Raw genomic sequence first — 25928 nt, forward strand, 5'->3', positions numbered from 1 at the left:
GATTTTGTGACTTTCCGTGAAATTCGTGACTTTTGTGAGCGATAGACAACCTGGTTTCTGTTACTGTAAAATCTCTTGGAATAGGCAGAAATGTTTCTTGAAACAACAAAACTATGTAGTTATCTCAATGAAGTTCTGATTTTGAAGAAAATGCGAAGAAAGGGCAAAATTAGGATTTAATTAACTATATGGGCAATATATAGCAAAAGTAAATTTTGCTGAAATTAAAGCAAAGACCTCCAAATAAACATCATCACGCTAATTTTGACATATCTCTAAACCCTGCCGTCGTTAGCCTTTAAATATTGGAGGAAACATGCTACGTATCACATGTGCAAGGTTTTTTTCTTTATTTATTTCTTTTTCTGCACACTAAGGTTAGGCTTAATTTGATAGAAATTTAATGATTTATCGTAGTTCATCTAGAGCAAAGAAACTGTTAATTATACGAATATGAATTTTCTTTCAATCAAAAAAACTGATTCATTTTGTTTACAGCCTAATAGTAATTTAATCGAAATTTACTCCTCTTTACTTGTGAATGCATCATTAAAGTACGTTGTGGATACATGTGCATTTACACAAAACTCAGAACTGTTAAAACTTGCGAAAACTGTCATCTAATAAATAACTAAGTATTACAAAGAAGTGAGTGACGTACCAAGAATCTAATAAATAAGCTAGTATGTCTGAATATATAGATACATGCGCACAGTAACAACTTTTATGTTGAAGTTGTGATAAGTTTGTTTCAACTTTTAATACGGTAATTAACCCAAACCCCATTTAACATCGTGGAAGAAATTAAACGTTGGTATGAGATATGATTAGGGTGGCCAACTCTGAAAAATTACATTGTCAGTCCACTCACTAATCGCCTATGACGGGGTTTCTCAACCTGAGGTTGCGACCTCTAGGAGGGGTCACGAAGCTATGAGGAACAGATAAATATAATTAGAATCAAACATCGGAAAATATTTTTAAATATTATTTTGAATTTTGTTCTGATAGGCATATTTCTGTTTCTATACACACTTTTAAGAACAACAAAAAATAGGTCTACTAAATATTTTCAGCAGGTGCAGAGTCGTTTAAAAATCAATTTAAATGAAAGAGGTACGATATGAGACTAATGAGAACTGCATATTGAAATACCAGAAAAATACAAATGGAACGAAACCTGCATATTGAAATACAATTAAAATTGAAAGCTAATGAGATACCTGAGCATGGTGTGATTTCACTAATGCGGCAATGTCCGGGTCAATCTTAGTGACGCACATTATCAAGTCATTTTCAACTGATAAGCGATTTCTTGTCTTTGTTTTAATGCTCAACATGGAAGAAAAACAAATTGCTTTTAACAGTTTTTGGTGATACTGAACACTTACACTACAATGTACCAGATTGATAACAAGATGAGGTAACTCAAACTGGCGGCCTCTCGAAAACTAACATAATCAATAACTTTTTTATTATATGACCCAAAATTAAGCGAGTTATGACATTTTAAAATTTTCAAACGGTCTCCATTTTTAAACAGTATGTCGGATCGGATTCGATATTTATAATATGAATAAACTGACCAAATTTGGTTTTAATCCATTTGTTTTTAGGGAAGTTACTGTATCCACTATATACAAGAAATGGATTCTACTATTATAGAAATAGATGGATATCGTGATATCTCCGCAATAGGTATATTAAAAATCCCACATAAGCTTATTACAAACCGAAAATTATAAAGTAGTCGCTGGCAAGAGGATGTGATAGAATAGAGGTCGTGATAGGAATTAGATTGAGAACCACTAGCCTATGATAGAGGCCTACCTTAATCCAACCAGTATCAATGTCAATAACCTTACTGGTAAAATACCGACCAGTTAGATATGACACACAATATTACTGGATGGGACGTGTTTCCTCATCTAGTGCCTTTAACACTAATAAAAAAGCATTTTGCTTAACTTGATCTTTAATAATAACGAACTCAAAGTAATCTTAAGGAAGTCCAAGAAGAAATGAAACCCATCATCACATATTTATATGAATTTTTCATTTCTTTATACAGTGTTGCTAATATACAAAAAATGAAAAAAAGATCACACGACGTACAGAAAATACAAACTCAAATCTTACAAGTCAGTAAAACAACTTCGTTAAATTTGAAAAATGTTACGAAATCTCATAACAATGAATCTTCTAAATTCTGTTGGTATTCAAACACTTACTCCTTTATTATTTAAAGGAAAATGCGTAGGATATTAAGTTCTATTTTTGTTTCTTACAAACTTAAAAAAATAATAATAATAAATGAAAACACAAACACTATATGAAATCAAATAGTGTAATATATATAATGCCATTTAATGACTAAAACAAGTGTAAAATGTGCACGACATAATTATGAATAATGTCAATAATACAATATATATTTTTTCTGTATATATATCTATCATTTCTGGAAATTCTCTACTGATTAATATGATCATGATAATTCACAATGAGCACCATATTATTTATTTACATTATGCATCAAAATGTTGACTAAATGTGGTCCTTTTTATCTCTAATATATCAAAGTACACAAATAACAAACATACGTAACGTTGTATATATTTATTTGCAAAAGGATATACACACATTGGTAGACTAATGGCTAAATTCTTTTGTTTTTGTCATAAAGTAAGCAACGTTTATTTTCGATTGTTTTGAAGGAGAACAGACTATTCGCAGGATCATTATACATATATTTACTGATAAATGTTAAGTCATAATCCTTTATCAGGTATTAAGGAAAAATGTGCTTCTTTCTTTTAGCTGAAAGTATAAATGCTGTTTGGTAACTCTAAATGTTCTGTTTAATTTAATAAAGTACCGTATCTTCTAGTCAAAGATATGCTGTTACGGAAGGATCAATAAAATAACAAAAGTGTACTACATATATACAGAAAAGTTAAGGCGTATCTCGACTTACGGAATTAATTCATAGCATTGTGAAAATTTACATATCATTTGGTGCAATTTAAATAATTTGTATATATATATATATATATAAAAAAAGTATAATGACTTACTGCTTCCTTTCAAAGTGAAGTTTAATTGTAGTAAAGTGTTTTTCAGCAATCTCTGTCACCTTCGTCAGTGACTATGAGAAACTCCCATGAAAGTAGTTTCACTTCCCACAATGTCATTTTGCACAATTTTCGTGTGTTAATTTGAAAAATGATAATGACACATTCTGCAAAACTACTTCTACATTGCATATATGTAGTTCCGAAACTAGTGCTAGTACAAAATATTTCGAAGCGGTAGACTATTCGAAGGGATTTACCTTAACAGAAGATTAAATCTCATAATTTTTTAACTGGCCACACACATACATACAAGTGCAAAGTGACATTTTTGATAAACAAAACTACTTCTATTGGAATTTGTCAGAGCTACTGAGGAGGGTGACGAAGATTGCTGGATCAGTTTAGTTCAATTAATGCACACTTGGACACGGTAATTTATTTATATATGTATATATATAAATAAATATAGAAAGAGAGAGAGAGAGAGAGAGAGAGGAAAAAAGAAATTTAATGTTTGCTAAAAAAAAATAAAAAATCTGACGTTCGTTACAAGCTAATAACTGGCAGCTTTTGCCTGACTTGAAGAATAGTTATTTATGCAGTGTATTTGTAGCAAAATACAGTGTTAATTAGCAGATTGTATCTAACTGATGTTTGTCTTTTGCTAACGATGTTACACATATGGAAGAACATTAGATTGTGTTTTGAGCATCGCGAAATACTTGGTATATAAGGTATTATAACCCTTTACTATTTATTGTTTCATTTTTACGGGTACAATGACTCCCGCCTATTCTATATGTAATAAGATTTTTTTATTACATTAATGACTCTTGCTAGAACTTAATGGAATGCAAATTTGAGCTTAGAACTATTGAAAAGAATAGTTTTCCTTACTTTTCGATACTATTTTGCAGGTCAAAACAAAAACGTTAAAAAGGAGCTTTTATAAGATAGTGTAGTCACTGCGTGTTGATACGACAAAAATTTTAATTGAATTCAAGAATCCAAGGTAGGAGCATATTATACGTAAAAGAAAATTCTCTTAACATGGTACTTGGTATTTATATGCATTTCTCTAATCATTAGGGAGACACATTAATATTGTTCGCGAGATTTCTAATGTTATTTTTCGATCAGTTTCATAGCAGATTCAAAACCCTTTATTATTCAATATTTTAATAGTAGGACCTCGTTCTTCATATTTTGGGTATTGCAAAAGACAGAAAAAAATCTGAAATTAAACGATAAATTTTAAAGTAGTAGTACGATTATTTTAAATTTGTTAACGCGTAAAAGCCATTTGTTTCAAATTTCCCTCTTTAATTAAAACAAAAATCAATCTCTCGAAAAAGAAACAGTTCTCTAACAAACGCTCTATTAGAATTTTTTCAAACTTATCTTTTTTTTTTTTTTTTTTTATGGCTTTTGCATCTAGTTGCTTATGGTAGGTTACCGGAACACAAGACAGTACACAAAAATACGTTGGACAATTTACTATTTCAACTTGAAATTCTACAAATAATTAGCATGAAACAGAAAGAATTGTCCAAAGATGTCTACAAATTATTAGCGTAAAACGGAAAGAATTGTCCAAAGATGAGTCTACAAATTATTAGCGTGAAACGGAAAGAATTGTCCAAAGATGAGTCTTCAAATTATTAGCGTGAAACGGAAAAATTTGTCCAAAGATGACTACAAATTAATAGCGTGAAACGGAAAGAATTGTCCAAAGATGACTACAAATTATTCGCGTGAAATGGAAAGAATTGTCCAATGACGAAACAATTACTAAACGATAAATCCCACGAGATTGGACAAAATTATACGAATGAGTGTAAATCCTCATGCAATACGCAATATGGCTATATTTCTCTCATAATATCCTGATAATAGATTATGTACGTAAGAGCAAAGATATATATATAGCATGGTTTCTTTAACACGAATGTCTATAGTTCACTGTCTATGTACACAAAATTAAAGTTCGATTATCAAATTTATTTTGACATAATACTAACAAATACTGTACCTTTTATAAAGATCTCAACATAAAAATGACTTATATAGCATACATAAATATATATCCCTATATTAATACTTATTGAAGTGGCAAGAATTCAAATTCCAGGAAAAGTAACAAATTACAAACACACAATAAAACCATAAAGTCACTGCATTGTCCTGTTGATTTAACACAGTCTTAACTGCTACTAAGTAACAAAAAAAAAAAAAAAAAAAAAAAAATCCACACATATACGAAAATAAATACTTTTGTGTTGTTAATGGACTTTCGTTTATTGCCGTCTGTAAGAATTAGTATTATATATATATATATATTTATACTTTTAGTACAATTATTGACTAGTTGCCAAAAATTCTTTGCTCAATTTGAAAGATTTAAAAAATCTTTATTCTTAAGTCAATATTACCCTGTTAAGTTTGATTGAGCCTTGTACAATATTATTACATCCCCGAATTAACATATGTTTTCTAACATATACTCAATCGTTTTCTCACCTGCTACAGAACTACGATCACGAAAGAGCACACTAATTATGCAGGACGTACTTCTTCCAAGGTGATATAATACAATATTAAAATATGCTTTTTCTCTGCTCTTTTTACCAAACATCACTAGCGAAATGTTTCAGTTTAGTGTCTTCAATTAAAAGAAAAAAAAGAAAAAAAAACAACGTAATACTAAGATTGGACGAATTATCTCTTTAACATTCAAAATTAGTAGAAAATTAAAGTGGAACTTTCCTTTAAAATCGTAAGTATTTTTTCAATATATAATGATTTAGAAAAACTTATTTGCTCACCTCAATTTTTAAAGAAACATTTCAACTTTAGTTTAGCTCCTTGCACATTCTTTTTTTTTTCTTTTTTTTTTTTTTTTTTTTTTTAAGGATGGTATTAATTTCCCTCATTTAATACCGTATATTGGCCAGTATACCTGCTTTACATTAATTACGATTGTCATAAATTTCATTACTGATAATTCAAGAGTAGTCCTATGTTGTAAAATTACAAGAAAATCGTAACAAAAGCACTGTATTTTTAATTAACTGTATAATGAAATAAGACTCAAACAAAAAGAAATCTTTATTTTAAAAATCTGTGTATTTTATGTACCCCGACTTTCTAGTCGTTAATATACAGTAGATTTTAAAAGTGTGCAAAATACGAGAGCAAGAACAAGAAATTTAAAAAAAAATTCTGGATAAATTTCACACTTATTTCTTGAAATACGTAGCAAAGAATCAAAAACATAATTCACAATAGTAAGAGTTTTCTCAGTATGGTAACTAAGGATCCTTACAAATATGTTAGTCAGCCAATATTTCTTAGAAAAAAAGAAAAAGAAAGGAAAAAATTAATTTGAAAATAGATATTCTATTATTTGCTAATGGATACTATAGCATGAATATATAATATTTTTAAAAAGCACCGACAACTTACCTTAACTTCTTTGTATTAAAGAATTACACTTGCTGTTTCAAGAACTCTCTCGCTCTTCCTTGGTGTGTCTTTTTCCGCTGCACTGCTAAACTTTTAACATCATGACCCTCGTATAAAATAAATACCCTTTTTAAAATTAAAAACTATATCATTTTGTTTCACACTTCCTAGTCAACGAAGGACAAAAGTGCTACAATGTTTATCTTAATAAAACTGCTACTAGGTTTAAAAAAAAAAAAAAAAAATGTTCAACAAATGTTTGATGTATTGAAAATGAGTTGTTTTCTATGTAGCAATGCCAAGAGAAATCTTTCAGCATTTCTGTCCATAACTAGGGTGTGAAATGAAATAGTATAGGTTTTCTGAGTTGAAATAGTTAATTTTGAGTTTAACGTCCCGTTAAGCAGCAAGGCTATATGAGACGTGCACCTACTGATTAACGGGGAATCCGAATCACATGAGCTCCCGCCGGGAATCGAACCTGGGTCTCCCACGCCAAAAGTTCGTACGCTAAATGCTTAATCACGAAGGAGCTCTCATTTTAAAAAGGGTATTTTATTCGTATTAGGGCTTTTTCCAGAATGAAAAATCCCTTCATCACGCCAAAGGGTTAGCAACACAGTGGAAAAAGATAGACAAAAAAGATCGAGAGAAACCTTGAAACAGTTTGTGTTATAATTTAATACGAGGAATTCAAAGTAAGATGTCTTTGTCTTTTTAAATATACTTTTACAATCCAAGATGCCTTCTGCTCATTTTATGAACGAGGAAATACATTTTCACCTTTAGGAACAGATTTTTTTTTTTTTTTTTTTTTAATCGATCGATTAGAACAGTTAGAATAGAAAGGACTATGTTATTTTAAGAATATGATTTTTTAAGGTAAATGTAAAGGTCTTAAAGGCGTACAGATGGCACCACTTATTATATCTTACAGATGGCGCCACATCGCCAACAAATGGAACCACTTATCCAAAAATCTTTCCAATATTTTTTGTAAGATGTGACAATATTCACGATACTTAAATCAACTCTCAAGAGATGTAATATTCAAACTTCATCCTAAAACCAAATTGAATCAATAATTTGAGAATAATCTGTGTACTTTTGTAATATTTTGTATCTTTTATTGTTGTAAGATTTTCATTATTGAAAGTATGTTCCTGCATATTAAACTTAAATTCTCTTTACAATTATTAAAACAAATTAATCAAAAAGTGCACAGGTTATTCTTAATTTACAGAGGTCTGCGAAAATAATATTTTGTCAGCCGAATAAGTTACTTTCACTGATGTCCACTGATTTATGTCGCACTCCTTATCAATATTGTAGAATCCATTGTTGATTTCAAGAATTTATTAATACAAAAAAGGCTCACAAGATTGTTCGTTCAATGCCAGATGCCGAAGCTAAACACCCCATATTTGCAACAAAACCTGACGTGGTGGAATTTTTTGAGTATTTTTTCCTCGTATCTACCTGCGAAAATCTATAAAAATCGCATGAAAACTCCCACGCAGTTTTTTGATTACATATCTGTGATATTGATTCAATTTGTATTTTGCACAAAATTTGAATATTTTATCTTTTGAAGTTTATTCAAAGTTGTGAGTATTGTTACACGTTACAAAATAGATTGGAAAGATAGAGAGGAATACATGCTGTCATCTATTGGTGATAGGCCTAAAAGACTTTCCGCTTACCTTAACGAGTTGTGTATTTAATACTTTTGTAAATGTTTTTTGAAAAGTTAGTCGTTTATAACTAAGCCCGATAGTTAGTTCACTATTTTTCCAATTTATACACAAAACATACAGAAACACAAAACATACAGAAACAAGTGTTCATGTTCAACATAAATACAAAATACTAATATATTACACATACACAGACATAATTAATTTCTCTGGCAAGTTTTCGCCGAAAGTTCATGACTTACACATATTATTATACAGTAATGACTAAGACAGAACCGATCTTAGCAGTTGAAAAATTACTATAACAAAATACTTGTTTTTATTATGATGGAAATCAAAAATGCCAGAACAATAATTCTATGGAGCTTTTTTATAAAATAATAGTTTATTTCTTATAATACATTGTATTCTATAAGGTTTATCGAAGTAACACTTACATACATTTTGGCTTGGACTTTGATGACTAAAATTGTAATTCTTGAACCAAATCAATACAATATATCAAAAATGAATTGTAGAAAAAGAAAGTTCAAAATGATAAGAAAGCATATTTGTACTATTCTCTCAATTGAAAGCTGTTTTTGATCTGTTTATCTAAATAAATAAAATTTATCACTGTTTCAAATCATTCTTATTGAGGTAAACTTTCCGAAAATACAATATTCTGACCACCATTTATCCAGAACTCTAAGGGGTAACTGTACTTGTTTTGAACTACATTTCCAGTTGAATAAATAGAGTTTATAGCATTCTCTTAGCAGAAAATAGTTTTTGACCTGTTTATAAGAATAAACGGAAAAAATTAATTCTTGTCAAGTTAAAACTTTCTGTTATGATCATTATTTAACTAAAACTAAAAAAAAGTACTTATAGCTGTTTCCATCTAAATTTTTACTTGAATAAATTGTTTTCTTCACAGAAAAATTTCAATAAATTTCTACTTATAATTTTCTCGTAACTATAGTGATCCTTACATATGCACCAAATTTGGACAGATTGACTGTGCGTTTAAGAAAATCATAACATCCTTGTTTTTGGAAAATATTTTACGTTTCAACAATTCGGTATCTCCCTGCTTGATACTTGCCATATAAAAGAAAAAAACACAAATAAAAGATTGTAATTACAAAACATTTTCTATATCAAACAATTTGTTTACTAACAATGCGATGTGCGATTTATTTTTCAAAAAAAAAAAAGTTACAACAAAAATTACAGTATTTTTTCTACTATTCCTAGACAATAAATTTGATTTTGTTTATTAAAAAATGTGAGCACTAAAGAAATAATTTTGTGCAAATATTGAAAACTTACAAACATAAAAATAAATTTAAAAATGGTAAGTATTGTGCTCTCAATACTCCATGCAAGAACTCTACATACAATATTAGTATAATTTAATTTAGCTTTGCATGTTTTTCTCATATTAGGAGAATATTATGCTTCATAACCTTTTAATGTTTTTCTTCTTAACGAATAACGTTAAATAATCATTGTAATTACTTAAAAGAAATAATGACTAACAACATAACCACAAAAAGATGAAAATTAATAGCTGGCATTTTTGAATGCTAAAATTCTTTTAATATTAAGAAAATATTACCAAAAAAATAAAAATTGTCAAATCTTTATTTTAAAAATCTTTGGTTATAAATTACTTATTTCAATATCCCGATTGTTCGGGATTTATTTGCCAAGTATTGCAATATTACAATTATACGATACTTCACTATAAAGAAAATATCACTCTTGTATTATCAATAAAAATACCAAATTTTAAACAATTTATTTCTTTTATATAGTTACGAAAAAGTACTATTTTAGAAAACATTTGTCACTTTAATTAATCAAAGTCTTCCATTAAAACAATGCTAGTCTTCAATGTGTCAGCGAACTCTAGCGACTAAGCTATAAAACATGTTGAATAATCAAATTTAATTAAAATGAACATGAAGAAATTCGAGTTATCCTCATCGTTTACAGTCCATTTGCTACAACATGTCCTTTCTGACAGTTGCTTTTCTCTGTTTTTTCCTTCCTGCACGTGGTCATAACAATCAGGTAAGAAGAACTGTTTCTATGGCAACAACACGTTCAGCCAATTATAGTGGCTCATTTCTCTCGCTCTGCAAGGATAAATATTCCACCCTTTTAGCACGTTGCCAATTTGAATATAAACACATGCACATCGTTTTAGTTGAATGTCAACTTGAGTAATGGACTTTCTGGTTACTGAGAGCATTCTCTTTAGTTTTCTTTTGTGTTATTTAATTTTATAAAACTGAGATTTACTTGCAGTGAATAATTTCGTGTTTCAATATCCGACGCACAAGCCAGCAGCACAGCATTGAACACCACGTGCGCACAGAAAGGACAAGTATCAATTGCAGTACAATGAGAGCAAAGAAATTTTGATTTTAAGATTTGATTTGATTTTAAAAAGAATCAAAGTTGAGATATTACTTCACTCATATCGAAGTGTTGCTTTCGATAATACCGATATCATTATACAAAAGTTATAATTAATTTTTTTTATATGTAATCAAGTTTTATATAATATTTATATTTAGAAATTTTTGTTTTACTTTGTGTTTCTCATCGGACCTAGTGTGCGAAAAAGGATATACTGAATCTAGATCCTTTAATTGCAGAGGGTAGGAATATACCTACGTATAAATTTCCCAATGACAAAAACATAATTCGCTCCCTCCTTTGCCGTCGCTTGGCGTGTTCGAAATAGCTTTCAATATACACGAATACATTAAGGGATTCCAAGTTTATTTATTTTCAAGCACCTGGTCAAATGTATATTGTAATACGTACTGCAAATTTTAGTTTTAGCTAATCAAACTCGTTACTTAGCTAGTGAAAAGTTGTTATATACCTAAAGAAATTGGTCATTTAGCTAACGAAATTATTATTTACACATATATATGTTATTTAGCTAAAGAAATTTATTTAGCTGATGAAATTTGTTATTTGTTTGTCAGCTAATGAAAATGATGGTATTTAGCTAAAGAAACACATTTAGCACATGAAACTTATTGTGTAATGTAATGGAACTGTTGTTAATTAGCTAAATGTAATGGAACTGTTGTTAATTAGCTACAATAATGAATATGTTTGCAATAGGAGTCAGTGCCGTGCCGTCGAAAATCAGTGGCCGGGTGATAGTATACGATGGCGTCTCCGTTCATATGAGTGAGATCGATAGACTAGTCGCGAAGTGCCACCAAGTTGGTACGAAGCGTAAGAAAATTTTCAACTGATTCAACTGCTTTTCCTTGATTTTGAGCACTGTTTATTATTTTTTCTTCCATTTTATATACGAGTGCACATGCACTTTCCTAACATGAGTAACATTATAGAACCATTTCCTAAAACAGGAAGAGGAAATTAAGTACACACTAGTAATATTCCAAGTAATCCTTAATCTCTTTTTCATTTTCTTTTTTCTCCCGAATTTTGCGCCCCCTTACTTAGGGTCCCGGGACTTTCGCCCCGCTCGCCCTTCTCCACAGCATGGCACTGATAGTACTGACGTCAAGTTTTAGGAACTTCATGAACAAATTTATCTTGTATAGTTTAACAACTATTCACTTTACAACTTAGAATCTCAGAACCATACTTGTTCCGGAGTATATTAAAACTATTCGTTTTTAATTTCTAAAACAGGGATATCGATATTATCATTATAACTAACATGTTTCTAGTATTTATATTTTTGATTAGAGTAATTAAGAAGGATACCTTTAGCTTGTCGCCAAGGTTCGCCAATACATTAAATATACATACACATATTTGGTGACAAAATTGAAAAAATAGCTGTGTCGCCAATTTCTGTCATTGGTGCAGTTGTAACAAGTAAAAATTAAATTAAAAAAAAAAAAAAAAAAAAAAAAAAACAATAATTTTAAGTTACACATTTTAAGTTAACTGATATTATATCACCATGGATTTTGAAGCATTTTTCTTTGTATCAGATATATTACAGATAAATAAGAAAAGGCAAAAATAGAACAATCCAGAGAAAATTAAGTTTGATTTTAATATCTTTTGTACACCCTGGTGTCCTTTCAAGTTTTTATAAATGTTTTCTTTTCCTTTTAAAACGTTTGTTTTTTTTTTAATAAAATAATGATCCTATATCTAATTCATAACTGTTTAATGTCACACGTTTTGTTTGCAAGTTATGGAGCGCGCGCGCGCCACACACACATACATATATATATATATATATATATATATATATATACATACATACAAGAGTTCACAAAATAAAAACACACAAATACACACAAACAACGGGAAAGAGGGAGATGGAGGCGTACATACTTTCAATCCTCAAAACGCATTCACAAATGTTGTAAACAGTTCTTTTACTGTAGTTTTGGTTTTGAATTGTCAAATAGAAGTTTACAACTTGGAACCACCCTTCTCATCATCACAGAAATAGGTCCAAGATGACAAAATGATGGTATTCAGCTTTTTCCACTTACACTAAAATAATTAACACTCGCCTTCTTATTCATCTAAACGCATACATACATGTACACTAGAAATAAAGCAATCTGTACAAAAAGAAGAAAAAAGACGCGCTTTTCTTTCCTTGATTAGCCAGAGCGTACAGACGCAAATCCATTTAAAAAAAAAAAAAAAAACAGCTTCCTCAATTGAAGAAACTTAACTCTAGCTTTTGTGTGATTTTTTTCATTAACTGTGTTTAAACCAACACTTCCAAGCTCTCATGAGACGTACTACGGCGTTTGGGCTTCTTAATGAATGTACCATCTGATCGTCGTGGTGGCAATCCAAGACGCAACGAACTCCAAAATTTCTGTTGCCTGCCACACTGATTCTCCCTCCACTCCACCACGTGAACATGCTGAAGCATCTTTTTCAAGTTTTCTGCTTGTTCCTTCTTTATGCTATCATATTTGGGAAGATCCTGCGTAAAGAAAGAAAAAAATTAACAAAATTGATATTTATTAATATTTAAAATATAGAGAACCAGATTTGAGAATTTGTGCCCATTTTTTAAAAAAGGGAAAAATATTCAAAATTCACATACACGCAAATTCATAAATTTAGCATACTTGGGATATATAAGACAAGATATTGTAAATTTCTATGCGCAATATTAATTTGGAAAAGAAATGAGCAACTGTTTTTAAATTTGTGTACCCAATATAAATTTAAAAAGGCTTAAGAGGAAAAAAAAAACTTACGCAACGATGACTAACAATAATTCACTCCGAATGAAACTATTCCTTGTTCTTTATTCATGAATGTTGGAGATAGGATATCTTACATTAAGAAGGACACTTTAGGACTGGACTCTATTGGACAGTTGCCCAAGGATTCTAAGGATATCATGTCAATTTTTGTAGACAGTCAACAACTAAAACTATGATACTTGTCTGGGTTAATAAAAGTAATTTGAATTGGATTATCTTAGTCTAAATGGCATGCCACCAGCAAAGATTAATCATATATGTGTGAAAAAGATCCTGTAGAGTTCTTATGGAAAGTGGGCTTAGACCGAACTCTTGAAACGAATATATGTTGTATAATAGTTTCGAGGTCTTGGTTTAAATAAATAAATAAAAAAGGGGAGCACACACAAGATTCAGAACTGGCTGTCACGGGTTGTTTTTTGTTACTGGCTCTCACGGTGCAAAATTTATACAATTTCAAGTGAACCGCGATTTTGTACTCATAATTATCTGGTTCATGTTAAGTTTGCTTTAGTATTTCACGCTTGAAATAACACAGCCTCTTAGCAAAATGTCTTTAATAAGACATTAATGTATAACACTCTCGCCAACTAACTAAAACTTTGTAAACTTTATGTGATGTTACCTTGGAAAAGCGAAGAAGAGAATTCCTGCGTACATATATCACTTTTAAACACTACTCAAGTACGAGTACTCGCCTTGACTGTTTATTTTATTTGTAGTGCTTCTTACGTTATTAAATGCAATGTTCTTTCATAAAACACCTGTGTTTTGATTATTGAAGTAGTTCCGTAACAGCTATAATGAAAATATGATCTCAATTTCTTACAATAGCTATTACTACTACTTACTACAATAACAACTGATAAAAGTAATATATTAGTAGGTTTCTACTACAAACGTAATATGAAATTAACTGAAAAAATTGAAAAACAAACTGAAAAACTCTCATATTTCAGTAACAACTTTCTGTAAAATTACCCTTTTAAACCCATATCCAGATACAAAATTCAACCTACTTTCAAAACTCATCCGTACGTGCGGAGTTAATAATTACCACATGTTTATATTTCCAAAATAATAATACTTTGGTATATCAGTTTTATCTTATCTGTATGAACCAAGCTGTGAAGCTACGTATTTACATCTTTATTTCTGGACGACAAACTATTAAAATTTCAAATTTCGTTAATCACTCAAGAATTACTCTTGGAAAATAAATCATGAAAAGTGCCATTAATAGCTAAGCAATGCAAAATAATTTATGAATAATTAATAAATAATTAATCTGTTACCCCCACGCGCCTACTTACGTTACGAAATGTGGCGCGTCTACTTAAAGGTTGAACACGCAATGTAAGGATATTAAACTCCAAATAATCAACCTACTGTAAACAAGGGAATTATTTATGTGGGTTGCCGTCTGACGATATGGTAAAAAGAAACACAGGAAAAAAGAAACTTCTCTTAGCAATTCAACTATCAGTGACACGACCAACTTTTTTGTGCTTGTGTGAAGTAGCTGTGAATTAGATGTGAAGTGATCATGAAATAATTGTGTAAACCCCTAACTTAATTCGCTAAATTCTATTATTTTGTTAAATTGCATTTATCAGCGACAGAACTATGAACTCTTTTTAAAATTCATTGGAAGAAAACTTTTATTAAGATTGTACATTCTCAGACAGCTTTTGTAAACACACGTTTGTTAATAAACTCTATTAGTTTCCTCATTGCCTTTCCGCATACCTCCAAGCATAGCCTGATACTTCCCCATTCATTGAACTCCTAAGTCATCATTCTTCAGCCACACAAAACCAAGGAGGACACATCAACAGGGGGTATTCGACACGCGGTTAGGTTAGGTACAGGATCGACGAGAGAAGAGGATCGCACCGTTGGAGAACAACCAGCTCCATGTCCCAAGAATATTATTCTGCCGGTTCATCGCCGCAGATAAGTTTTGAGTTTGACCGCAGAGTTGTGGCATGAAGGCGTAGAAGAGTATCATCGCAGAGACGTATCACAGAGAGAACTCGACGCCCCTAGCAGTCCAGCAGGATTAAGTTCCAGTTGTTGGCTAATTCCAGAACATCCAGGCTCCTCCAGGGAAAACCTTTCATCACTTAGATGACCAGGGCGACACCAGTCATAACGGAATGTCAGGCTAGTGCTCTTCCTTTATTTCTTAATTATATTCTTTCTCTCTCTCACCTATTTCCCACAACTAGTCATTTTTCAAAATTAGAAAAATTTGAATTTTATTTAAATTCAACCACAATTTTACAGTTAAGTACCGTGTTGTGCATCAGTTTCATCCCCAAATTGTTGCGTTCATTTAATGAGTATTCTGAGCTACAACTGATGGCACAGCACCGGCACACTTGTATCAATCTAGCATCCAACCAAAATATAAAAAGTGAATGTAAATGTATTACGTATTTTACGGACTATAAGACATACTTTTTTTTCTTCGAAAAAATTGCCTCCAAAATTCAGGTGTGTCTTATACTCGAAATTAATATAAAAATGTTCACTGTTTGTATAGACATTAATGAAAGAGGAAACAACTGATTTTTTTTAAACACACCATATCCTCTATAGATGTGAATTCAATAACGTACAAAGAGTGAAAAAGTGACTGACTGGACCGACACTCGAACCCGGGACTTCCAGCATACCGTGCCGATGCGTTAACCACTACGCCACCCAGTTCGTTTCCCAGACAAGCCACCCACTCTCTAACTCTCGAAGTCGGTGCTCTCCACTCGGACCACGTGAGCTGTACCACAGACCCCTGCTGTGATTGGACAATCCCTCTGTCCATATATTGAGCACCCATGACGGTTGTGATCTCAACCTATTAGCTCAATTTACTAAAGAATTTACTTCTAATTGGCTTTAATTTTTCTAAAAGCCCTGAACCCCTCTACAACCATTGAACTCTGGCTTCGTTCAAGAATTTTACTAAAGAATTTACTTCTAATTGGTTTTAATCCACACAGAAGCCTTGAACTGCTGTACAACCGTTGAAGTCTGGGCTCGCTCAAGAATTTTTGTTTGAAAGTTACAACGCTGTTTCAAAATAAATGGTCCACCCTGTACATGCTTTTATATTTTTGTGTAGGAAATCATTGATCTCGCAGAGATTGGAATACAAAGTAGAAACTGGATCCAATTGGCTAAGGATAGAAGTCAGTGGAGAGCTTTTGTAAACGCGGCATTGAACCTCCGGGTTCCATAGGCCATAGAGTTAGTTAGTTAGTTAGTAGGAAATCATTTCCCAACGTTTATTGGTTTTATGTCTGAACGCTCTGTAAGTCTCTCATTTGATGTTTAATCCGGTGTCTATGCTGGAATATATTTCGGGAGGGGTCCAAACTCAATATGAGGGTATTTTATATTATAATTCCTAAAATTGCCCCTAAAATTAGGCTATATTTACACAAGTAGAAATTTCGGGGGGGAGGGTCCGGACCCCCAGGACTCACCCTCTGAGTACGTCCCTGTGTTTAACTAATACCACGTCTATTAAATTCTCCTTCAAAAATTGATAGTTAAAACCATGTAGTCTTTAAAATCATTTTAGACTCATGTAAATACTTGAATCAGTTTCTATGAAACAACGTTGCATTTTTTTTAAAGCGCTTTCATAGACTTAAAAGTTCTTTTTCTGTATTCCCATCATGTTTTCCTTCACACATATTTGAAATATCTTGCCTACTTACTCACATTTTATTTTATAAACAGATGATTGTTAATTGGGTCTGCGTAATAAATATTGACTTGAAAATAAACAGTCAGGATTTCAGACAAGGTTCTTGGATGAGGGTTGATTGCTATATTGCATTTGAAGGGCACAGGGGAAAACCCAACTGAGTCGCAAAACTGAAATTTTACAGGAGAGCAAAAACAAAGTTTAAAACGTTTTCACATAAAACACAGAATTTTTACGAAAATGGTTATGGTTCCTTTTTCCATGTTGGTTCATTGTTATTATGTTTTTAAATAATTACTGCATAAAATATATTAACAACATAGGTATGATTGCTTTTATATTAGTAAACAGGGACTGAGTTGTTTTTTCCCCTGTATATTTATAAATTGTAAATGAGATTATGCTTTTAAAGCCTTTTTAAAGATTGAACATACAAAAAAGAATAAGATACAGCATTACACGTAAAAGTTTCTACTTGATGAAACTAAAAATAAAACTGCTCCCATAGTTACTAAAATTCTTGAATTTAGCGCTTTGTTTCTAGCATGCTGCAAAACACACACACATAATACAGTAGTTATCCTCTGTAAATGAACCAAATTTATAATAGCTGTTTTTGCTAAAGCTATTGTTGTTATATGAACTTTGATTATTGTAAGGGTATTGTTACGTTTCATTACTTTTGTGAATTGCGACAAGTTATGATTTGATTATGGTTTGTTGTTAATATTCATTGAAAATTAATGTAAAACTATTCGGCCACAAGTCATCTATAATTTTATTTTAAAGTAAGAGCAGTGCAAGAACTAATCACTAGGTAAAAAGATTATTATCCATCCTTTTAAAAACCGGGTTCTGCATCTGGGACATCAACATCTGGAAAGATCGCGGCAGTTTCATTGGCAGCAAGGAGACTCTCATAAAATTCCTTTGAACCATCCTCCTCACAGAATTTCATTAGAACTTTAAGATCATTGCACTTCTCTTTTGTCAAGGCTATTGGAGCTACGTACTTTGGGGCTGGTACAGTCAAAACTTCGACGGGGAGTACATTTTTTCTTCCTCTCTTCTTCTTCTCTTTTTCTATTTCAACATCGGTTTGCCTTACGTTAGACGTGTAAAATGCTCCGTTGTAGGTGTTCCTATGCTCAACTGATAGAGATTTTGATTTAGTGAATCGCAGTTGCTTCACAGGTCTGACAGGAAAACAAAATTTCTTTTTGTAGAAATTAGAAGAAAAAAAGTTGCCCCAATCCTTGAATAAGGTTTGCTCACATTTTATGACTTCAAAAGGGCTTGGCTTCATTCGTGATCCCTCAATAACTGTCCTTCACCCATTTGGTGTTTCGGCTCTTGCAGTTTTTGATATAAGACCCATACTTTTGTCAGTCTCCATGTATGAGTGGCCTCGTACAGGAAATGTTACAACAACAGTGTCAAACTTATTTTGCATAACAGTAACGTAGTGCAAGAACTTAATAATGGTGTGGTTTTTATTCTGTCCACCACATGAGTCTGCAAATATATATAGTGTCTTGACAGATTTGCTTAAATAAAAGTCAAAGAAGTGGCTAAGCATCGACGCAACATCATCCGCACCTTTTTTCGCAGTAGTTTCGTCATATGTGTACATCACAGAAACATCATTCGACAGTACATGCACGTTAAAAATGTAAAATGTAAGTTGGCGTCTGAAGTACACTTCACCAGTTGGTATGTTTGGGGTTGGAAGGTTTCTTCCAAAATCAATACATATAGCTTCCACTTCATTAGATTTTCTAGATTCTTGCTTAGCTTTATTTTTTAGCTTGTAAAACCATTCGGCTTGTTTCAAGTGAAGAGCTTTCTCCGTTAACAGTTTTTCCCTGTTTTTTAGTAGTGCTAGTTTTTCATCATTATTTCCACTGGCTGTTATTTTCCTATCAATGTTAGTTAATTTGGCTTTTTGCTCATCACACCAAGAACAGGTATCAGTGCGAGGATACCCGAATCCAATATTAAATTCAGAAACAAATATCTGACGAAAACTTTCATAAGACATCTCAAGACCCGGATATTTATTCAAAAACATTCCTAGCAAGACCTTAACATTTAAATCTTTAGACAAATATACTTTCTTGGAGTCATTTAAACTGTAGTGAGCCTGGCGACCTTTTAATGATCCTAAAAAATCAATTGCCAATTTACGTGTGTCCTGGGAAATGTTATGTGGTCTGTTTGCGTGTTTCCCTCTATGGTCTTTAGGGGCCTGGCCTGTTAGCATTAAAGACCGTTTTATAGTGTGCAACTTAAAAGGTTTGACTCCAAAAATGGATTGAAATCCCTTGAAACAAACTGGGACTTCGACAGCGGAGCCTTCCCGTACGACCCTAACTTTGTAGGCAAAAGAACTACCATTTTGCCTAGCTTCATCTTCACACTTCCTAGGCCTCCTTTGAGCAACAGGCAGTACTGAAATCAGGCCAGCAAGGTAGCTACTTTGACCATCAGTTCCTACTTGAGCTCCTATTTCGTTGAATTGTTTTATCAAAGATTTTCTTTCCTCAATACTGACATTTTTAAAGCACTCGTACCTTTTACAACGACAGTAAATTCCAGTTTCATAAGATGATGCTCTTAACTTCTTCATGATATCAGTTATTCTACCAGTCTTTCTACGTTTCTTTGTAGATTTACATTCACTCAGTGGAGTTGAATGTTCACAATCACTAACATCACTTTGAAATTCACCATCAATCATTTTGACACACTGTATGCATTTAAATCACAAGTAAAAAAACACACAGTAAGCTCACAACACAGCACAGTGCACAACAAAACCTCAAAATGAGAGACCTCAGATGTTCGCGCATGCGTTAGTCGTCTGCATTTAGCGGACTGAGTTGTTTCTTAGCGTGTACCAACTTGACGCAGTTGTTTCTTCCCCTGCATGACATTCCTTTCGACTGCTATATCTCTTGACAGAGTTGCCTGTTTGCCTGCATGTTTCGGCATGTTAAAATATAAGCTATGCACTACCTGTTACCAACATAACCTTATTTTTTGATTTTTTTGACTCAGTTGGTTTTTCCCCTGCACCCTTCATTTCATAAATACAAATGTACTGGACTGTTCAAAAAATTAGTACACACTTTAAAGTAAGATAGCTGCTGTAATATAGTGAGTATTACAGCAATACAAAGGGAGAAATGACTACACAAACATAGCTTCTTATTGCAAGTACAATAATTCAAATTACCAGCCTCCGAAGGGGATTCTACATTCCTGGTGACATCTTCCAGAGTAGGCACAGCCACTTCAATTTTATGGCGTAGTTCCACTAAAGACTGTAGATTCTTACTGTACGTTCTTGACGGTACCCAAAAGAAAAAATCTAGAGGGATTAAATCAAGCGAACTTGTAAGATATATTCAATTGGGCATCTTTGTCCTATCGCACGTTTAACATATTTTTAAAGTGTGTATACAGTATATAATTTGAATAACCCTTATGTTTCAAAAATAATGGTATAACTTAAATTCCCATCTGATTGATACATTTTCTGCTTGTACGTACGTAATTGTTACGAAACTTCAAGCACTGTCGGAAAACAAATCTCGGTGGCTTTAAGCTAAAAGTTACCTGGGTAATTACGCAAATGATTCGGTTGTGTAATCGCAGCAAGTCCTCCACCGTCGTGCACAGAGTAGCCGTTGTCCAGTTGTTTTTGACCGCTGACGGGGACAGCACATACATCAACCTGCGGCTCCGAAGAATTGTCGTACATATTCTGGAAGGCCCTGTGGAAACAAATTGTTGAAATTAAAATATATGATCACTACCAAAGCATTTATATATACATAATAAATACGTATCAATACAATGTACACAAATCTTACTAGAGGTAGCGTGAGAAGTAATGCTGATGATACTAAACACAAATTTTAATACAATACCACAAACATGACTTACTCTTACAGTCATGCTGGAGAAACATTGAACTATTACGGAAAAGAAAAGGCGTAAGAAAAGAAGGGAAAAGTATTTACATATTTGACAACAATATACTAGCAGGATGCTAATGAATTCCAGAAGCGAAACAGTGACAAAATATTTCAGACAAAAATCTGCTTACACAAAGCACATTGAATCTGAGTCACTGCGAAAACGTTTGGTCATATTTTTGGACCCAGTTTCTTTATCTTACATGTTTAACTTTTGTGTCTCTTTGTCACATTCTATTACTTTCGATGTTTGGTTATGTTACAAATTCTATTAATCACGAAATAAACCAGATTTTAATTCGCCATGTTTCTTTTCGAGATTATAAGGTAGAGATGTAAATTTTAAATGTGTTATTTCACTAGAACATGCTCTACCAATTGAAATTAATTTTGTGAGTTCTTGTCACTCTCGTTATAAACATATTTGTTCAATTTCTATTTTTAAAAAATATTGAAAATGATAACACAATTTATCTAAATAATTTTCTAGAAATTACAAAATACTCTTAAGTAAACTAGACCAATATTCATTCTCTAAGTCTATGACTCGAATTATTTCTGAATGGGAACATAATCGACAACACGAACTATATTACTAAGTACTAAGGAAGAAGTTGGTGGGACAAGAACGGACATTTTCACGGACAAGATAGTGTCCTTCATAAACGCTCATGCCCTGAAATCGAACCAGGGACTCTTACATCAAAGGTAAGCGCTCCACCATTGAGTCACCGCGTTCCCGCGAAGAACATGTAGTGTGTAGAAGCTTTTCGAATTCCAAACAATAAAATCTGCCACTATGGCCGAATATTTACGATAATGAGCACTTGAATTCAACTTTCCAATTGCTTATAATTGAGTGTGTGTGTTGTATGCATATGTTGTCTTTGAATTGGATTCATCCAATGTCGGGTGATTGCGAGCATGGATCAGCGGCGGCAAGGATCATGAAAGTGACATTATCTGATTTCAGTTTCAGCGTTTATTAAACACATGAAAGTCCCCACGTGACACGATTTTCACAGAAGTTACGGCGTGAGTGACATATCCGCCGACCACTTCGTAGAACCGAATGATAATGCATGTGCATGCGGAAGAATGGAACAGTATATATACATAAATTATCTGTTGTTATGAGATAGTGTATATTATAACAAATATAAGACATTTTAGCTTGGACAAATAGTATCAATAACACTTTTCTTGTCTGTCTATTGTCGCGCTACGTTTAACATGATGAACTACATATGATATTACCCATTTAACTACATAAAATAATAAAACTAAAGCCAAACGTACGTAATATCAGAAGCAAATTAAACGTGACGCATACACAACGAAAACAATCATACAATTGTTAGTACACAAGTTACAAACAGTAACAGTACTTTAAGATCGCTATTCAATTAGGTTAGAACTCTAATCTTATAATGCATAATGCTAATTAAACACGACCACATTTTAGACCAAATACTGTATCTACGGCGCTTTCAAACTAAAGATTGAACCTGTACGATGCTGACTTGCATCATTTTGGTGCTGTATAGAACATTTTGATTCAGTGTTCAATTTCCACTCAACACTGCATCACAGAAAATAAATGAAAAGCATTGTGTGATAGCACTAATTAACCAGCATCAATTTCGCCAAAAAAAAGTTAAATTTAACTTATCATGTTTATCTCCATTAACAGAATTATTCGAGTGGTGGCTTGTCACGTAAGGGAAATTAATTCCACGGGAAGACATATTGAGCATACATTAACCCTTTTGGGATCTTTAGTACAAATCTGTACCATGGAGTAGTGTTATGTTTAAACGCTTATTAAGCTCATATAACCCTATTGAACTCGGTTTTTTTATTGGTCAGGTCAAGCATGGACCAAAGAACACCTCAGATGCGTTTTGGAACCAAATGGTCAACTTAGTGGCACGAAGTGGCGGAAGAGCGGCGTGACTTTTTTTTTTCTTAAGGCAAATTTCAAAAGTTTTTCACGGCCATAGTTTTCAAGATATCAGATTGAAATGGTACATACAGATTGTGTGGACCTTTGAGTATTTCTTGAAATCCCTACGTGAACCCGGGCCCCAGCCCGAAGGGTGCAAATATTCCGAAAATTTCCGGTTTTCCCTTAATTTCCCGGTTTAGGTGTATGATACGGATATGTGAGTGGTACCGTTGGAAAGGGCGCGCAAGTGTGCGCACCGGATTAACAACGTGTGACACTTCTTTTCTTTACAGCATGTCGGGAATCCCTCCGTTCCTTTGGAGATTCCCGTGCGCACGCATAGTTGCGTTTTCAAACATGCATTTGTCAATAGAGTAGGTATGACTTTCTAAGTGACGTTTTTAACCGCACTCTCTACGATGTATTGTTTTTAAGCTATTGGCCTCTGAAGTTCATGTTCCCACGCTTTCGACACTCTGTCACTCCTAAACGGGACGGAATTTTCCCCATGTTCACTAGAACTTTTTTGTTTCTTTTTAGATGTACTATCATCCGTCCAACTTTGTCCACGTAGTTACCGTTCATCCTGTATATATATTATTAAGTTACAGGTGGAACAATATAAATAAATCAATAATTAAATAAGTAGTAATTACTTACACACGCGATCGGCCGGAAGTTCGTAAGCGAAGCACTGGTAGGTGTGTGAAGTCTCCAGCGTTGGTACCACAGTTCCCAGGACAAACTCCGCGTCTTGACCGTCGTAGCACACAAAGACATCGAACTCCTTGTTGTCTGCCAACAGCAAGGGAAAAAAACACAAACAAAAAAGTATAAACAAAACATCATTAATTGACTTCTCATATTTATACATAGTATCGTAACATGTTCTATAATCATTCTAATAATATATGTTGATAAAGGAATCCAAAACTGTTTAGGGATTTCGGTGTAGCTTTTCAGAGTGAAGACATGTTTGATTTAAAAACAAACTAACACACAATGAAGTTCTCCATTGCATTAATTTCTCTAATCGAATTTTGATATACAGAACTTTTCTGTAATCAAAAATATGATTTACGACATGGGAGAAATAGCTTTAATGAATTCGTAAAGGGAAGAGATTAAATTAACCTAATTCAAAAGAAAGAAATTAAGAAGACATTTTTGAACCCTCTCTCCCCCAAAATGATTGAACTGACGTTACTCCTTGATAGTTTTATGAAGTGCTTGAATTGTGCTTATCACTGCCAAATATACCCTGTTTATCTGGTATTATCATCCCCTGTGGTAGTATCATTTCAATTTCCATATTGCCAGGTTTTCTTTCTTCAATAAACACGAGTTTTGGACTTCTGGCTTAACTTTCAATAAGTTCGTATTAGACTTTTTATACTTTTAAGACATGAAATAAAATAGCTTCCCGCATCTATTTCCTCCACACTGAAGGTAAAGATAATGAATGCACGTAAACGACGTTCTAGCAGGATCGGGCTTTTGTTTCCTACCTCCGTGTCTTTGGATGGGTCAATTATGGATGGGTCAATTATGACCTATTTCCAAGGGTGCCGATCCTGGGGGGCCGGGTCCCTAAAAAAGCTCATGTACCCCCTATTGTATTTCTGAATATACAATATTTGGCATAATTTGAATGCAATTTGTCTTAAAATCCTCATATATATACCTTCTGCATCTGAATGCCCCCAAATTTACAGAGAAATCGGCGCCCTTTCCTATTTCCGGTGGGTTTCGAAGAAATGTCCTTCATTACATAAAGGCACACACACGGATCCCCTTCAACTTCATAACTCTTTTAAAATAATATTGTGCTTTGCTCCAGAGGTGTACTCACGGAGATTCCAGATTCCCTCCAAATTTCGATTTTGGATACCTTAAACAAACATTTCATACATATGATGTGCGGGTCTACATATGTAAGTTATCATGGTTATGTTTTGTGCTGACCCATAAATATTATCATGAAACAGAAAATCACGATTTCTTGATTAAATTTCCGAAAGAAGAAACCTGAAAGGATAGGCCTACGTGAATAGATAAATAAAGCAATGAAACTGGTCTATACTTTCACTATCCAGTAGACATTGTTTGGAACCACAAATATGACTTTTTGGGACCTTACACTTCAGTTGACAGCAGAACTCACAATATGACTTGACTCTTCCATTAAGGTTGGTTTACAGGGACAAGTTTTGGCGGTAGATGGCACTACGGTCTTCGTATCTCTCCCATGTACTTTTTGCCTTTCAGGAAAATTCACTATTGCTCTTACAAATTTCAACCTACAGACTTCAATTTTTTATAAAAGGAACTTCAAAATCTATCGAAGGCAATAATCCGTGCCGATTTTTTATTTGGAATTTTCTTCATTGTTGAAATGGCTTGATTGTTGAAAAAGATATCCAAACTTTTAACAATGGAACTGTTTCAACAATGAAGAAAATTCTAAATAAAAAATCGACATGGATTGTTTCCTTTAATAGGTTATGAAGTTCCTTCTCTTTTTAAAAAATGAAGTCTCTAGGTTGAAATTTGTAAGAGAAATTGTAAATTTTCGTGAATGGTAAAAAATACATGGAAAAGATACGAAGACTGTAGTGACATCTACTGGCAAAACTTGTCCCTTTACACTAACCTTAAGCGTCATGCAGCTGGTCCAATGAATGTTATGTTGGGAAAATACACAGCTAATACCAATACTTCAACAACTTCTCGCCGTTTGTGAAACATACAATAATTGTTATATTATTACCCTTCAATTTCCACAACTATATCAACCAGAGTT

General features: G+C 32.8%; 1 protein-coding gene across 2 annotated transcripts in view; it reads right to left on the reverse strand.

Annotated features, from left to right (window-relative positions):
- Nucleotides 1–4057: 4057 nt before the first annotated feature.
- Nucleotides 4058–25928, reverse strand: part of LOC145693621 (interleukin-1 receptor accessory protein-like 1) — a 321166-nt gene continuing 299295 nt past the window's right edge. The window contains exons 7-9 of one of the 2 annotated variants that reach the window (XM_081769776.1): nt 23786–23920; nt 20816–20973; nt 4058–13187 (exon numbers count right to left, since the gene is read on the reverse strand). In XM_081769776.1, coding sequence (XP_081625902.1) covers nt 12963–13187; nt 20816–20973; nt 23786–23920 — 518 coding nt within the window. In that variant the 3' untranslated portion in view covers nt 4058–12962. The remainder of the gene's footprint in view (nt 13188–20815; nt 20974–23785; nt 23921–25928) is intronic. The other variant, XM_081769777.1, reaches the window with a different exon arrangement.

Source organism: Thermobia domestica, chromosome 8 (genome assembly GCF_964235325.1).
Source record: "Thermobia domestica chromosome 8, izTheDome1.hap1.1, whole genome shotgun sequence".
NCBI lineage: Eukaryota > Metazoa > Arthropoda > Insecta > Zygentoma > Lepismatidae > Thermobia > Thermobia domestica.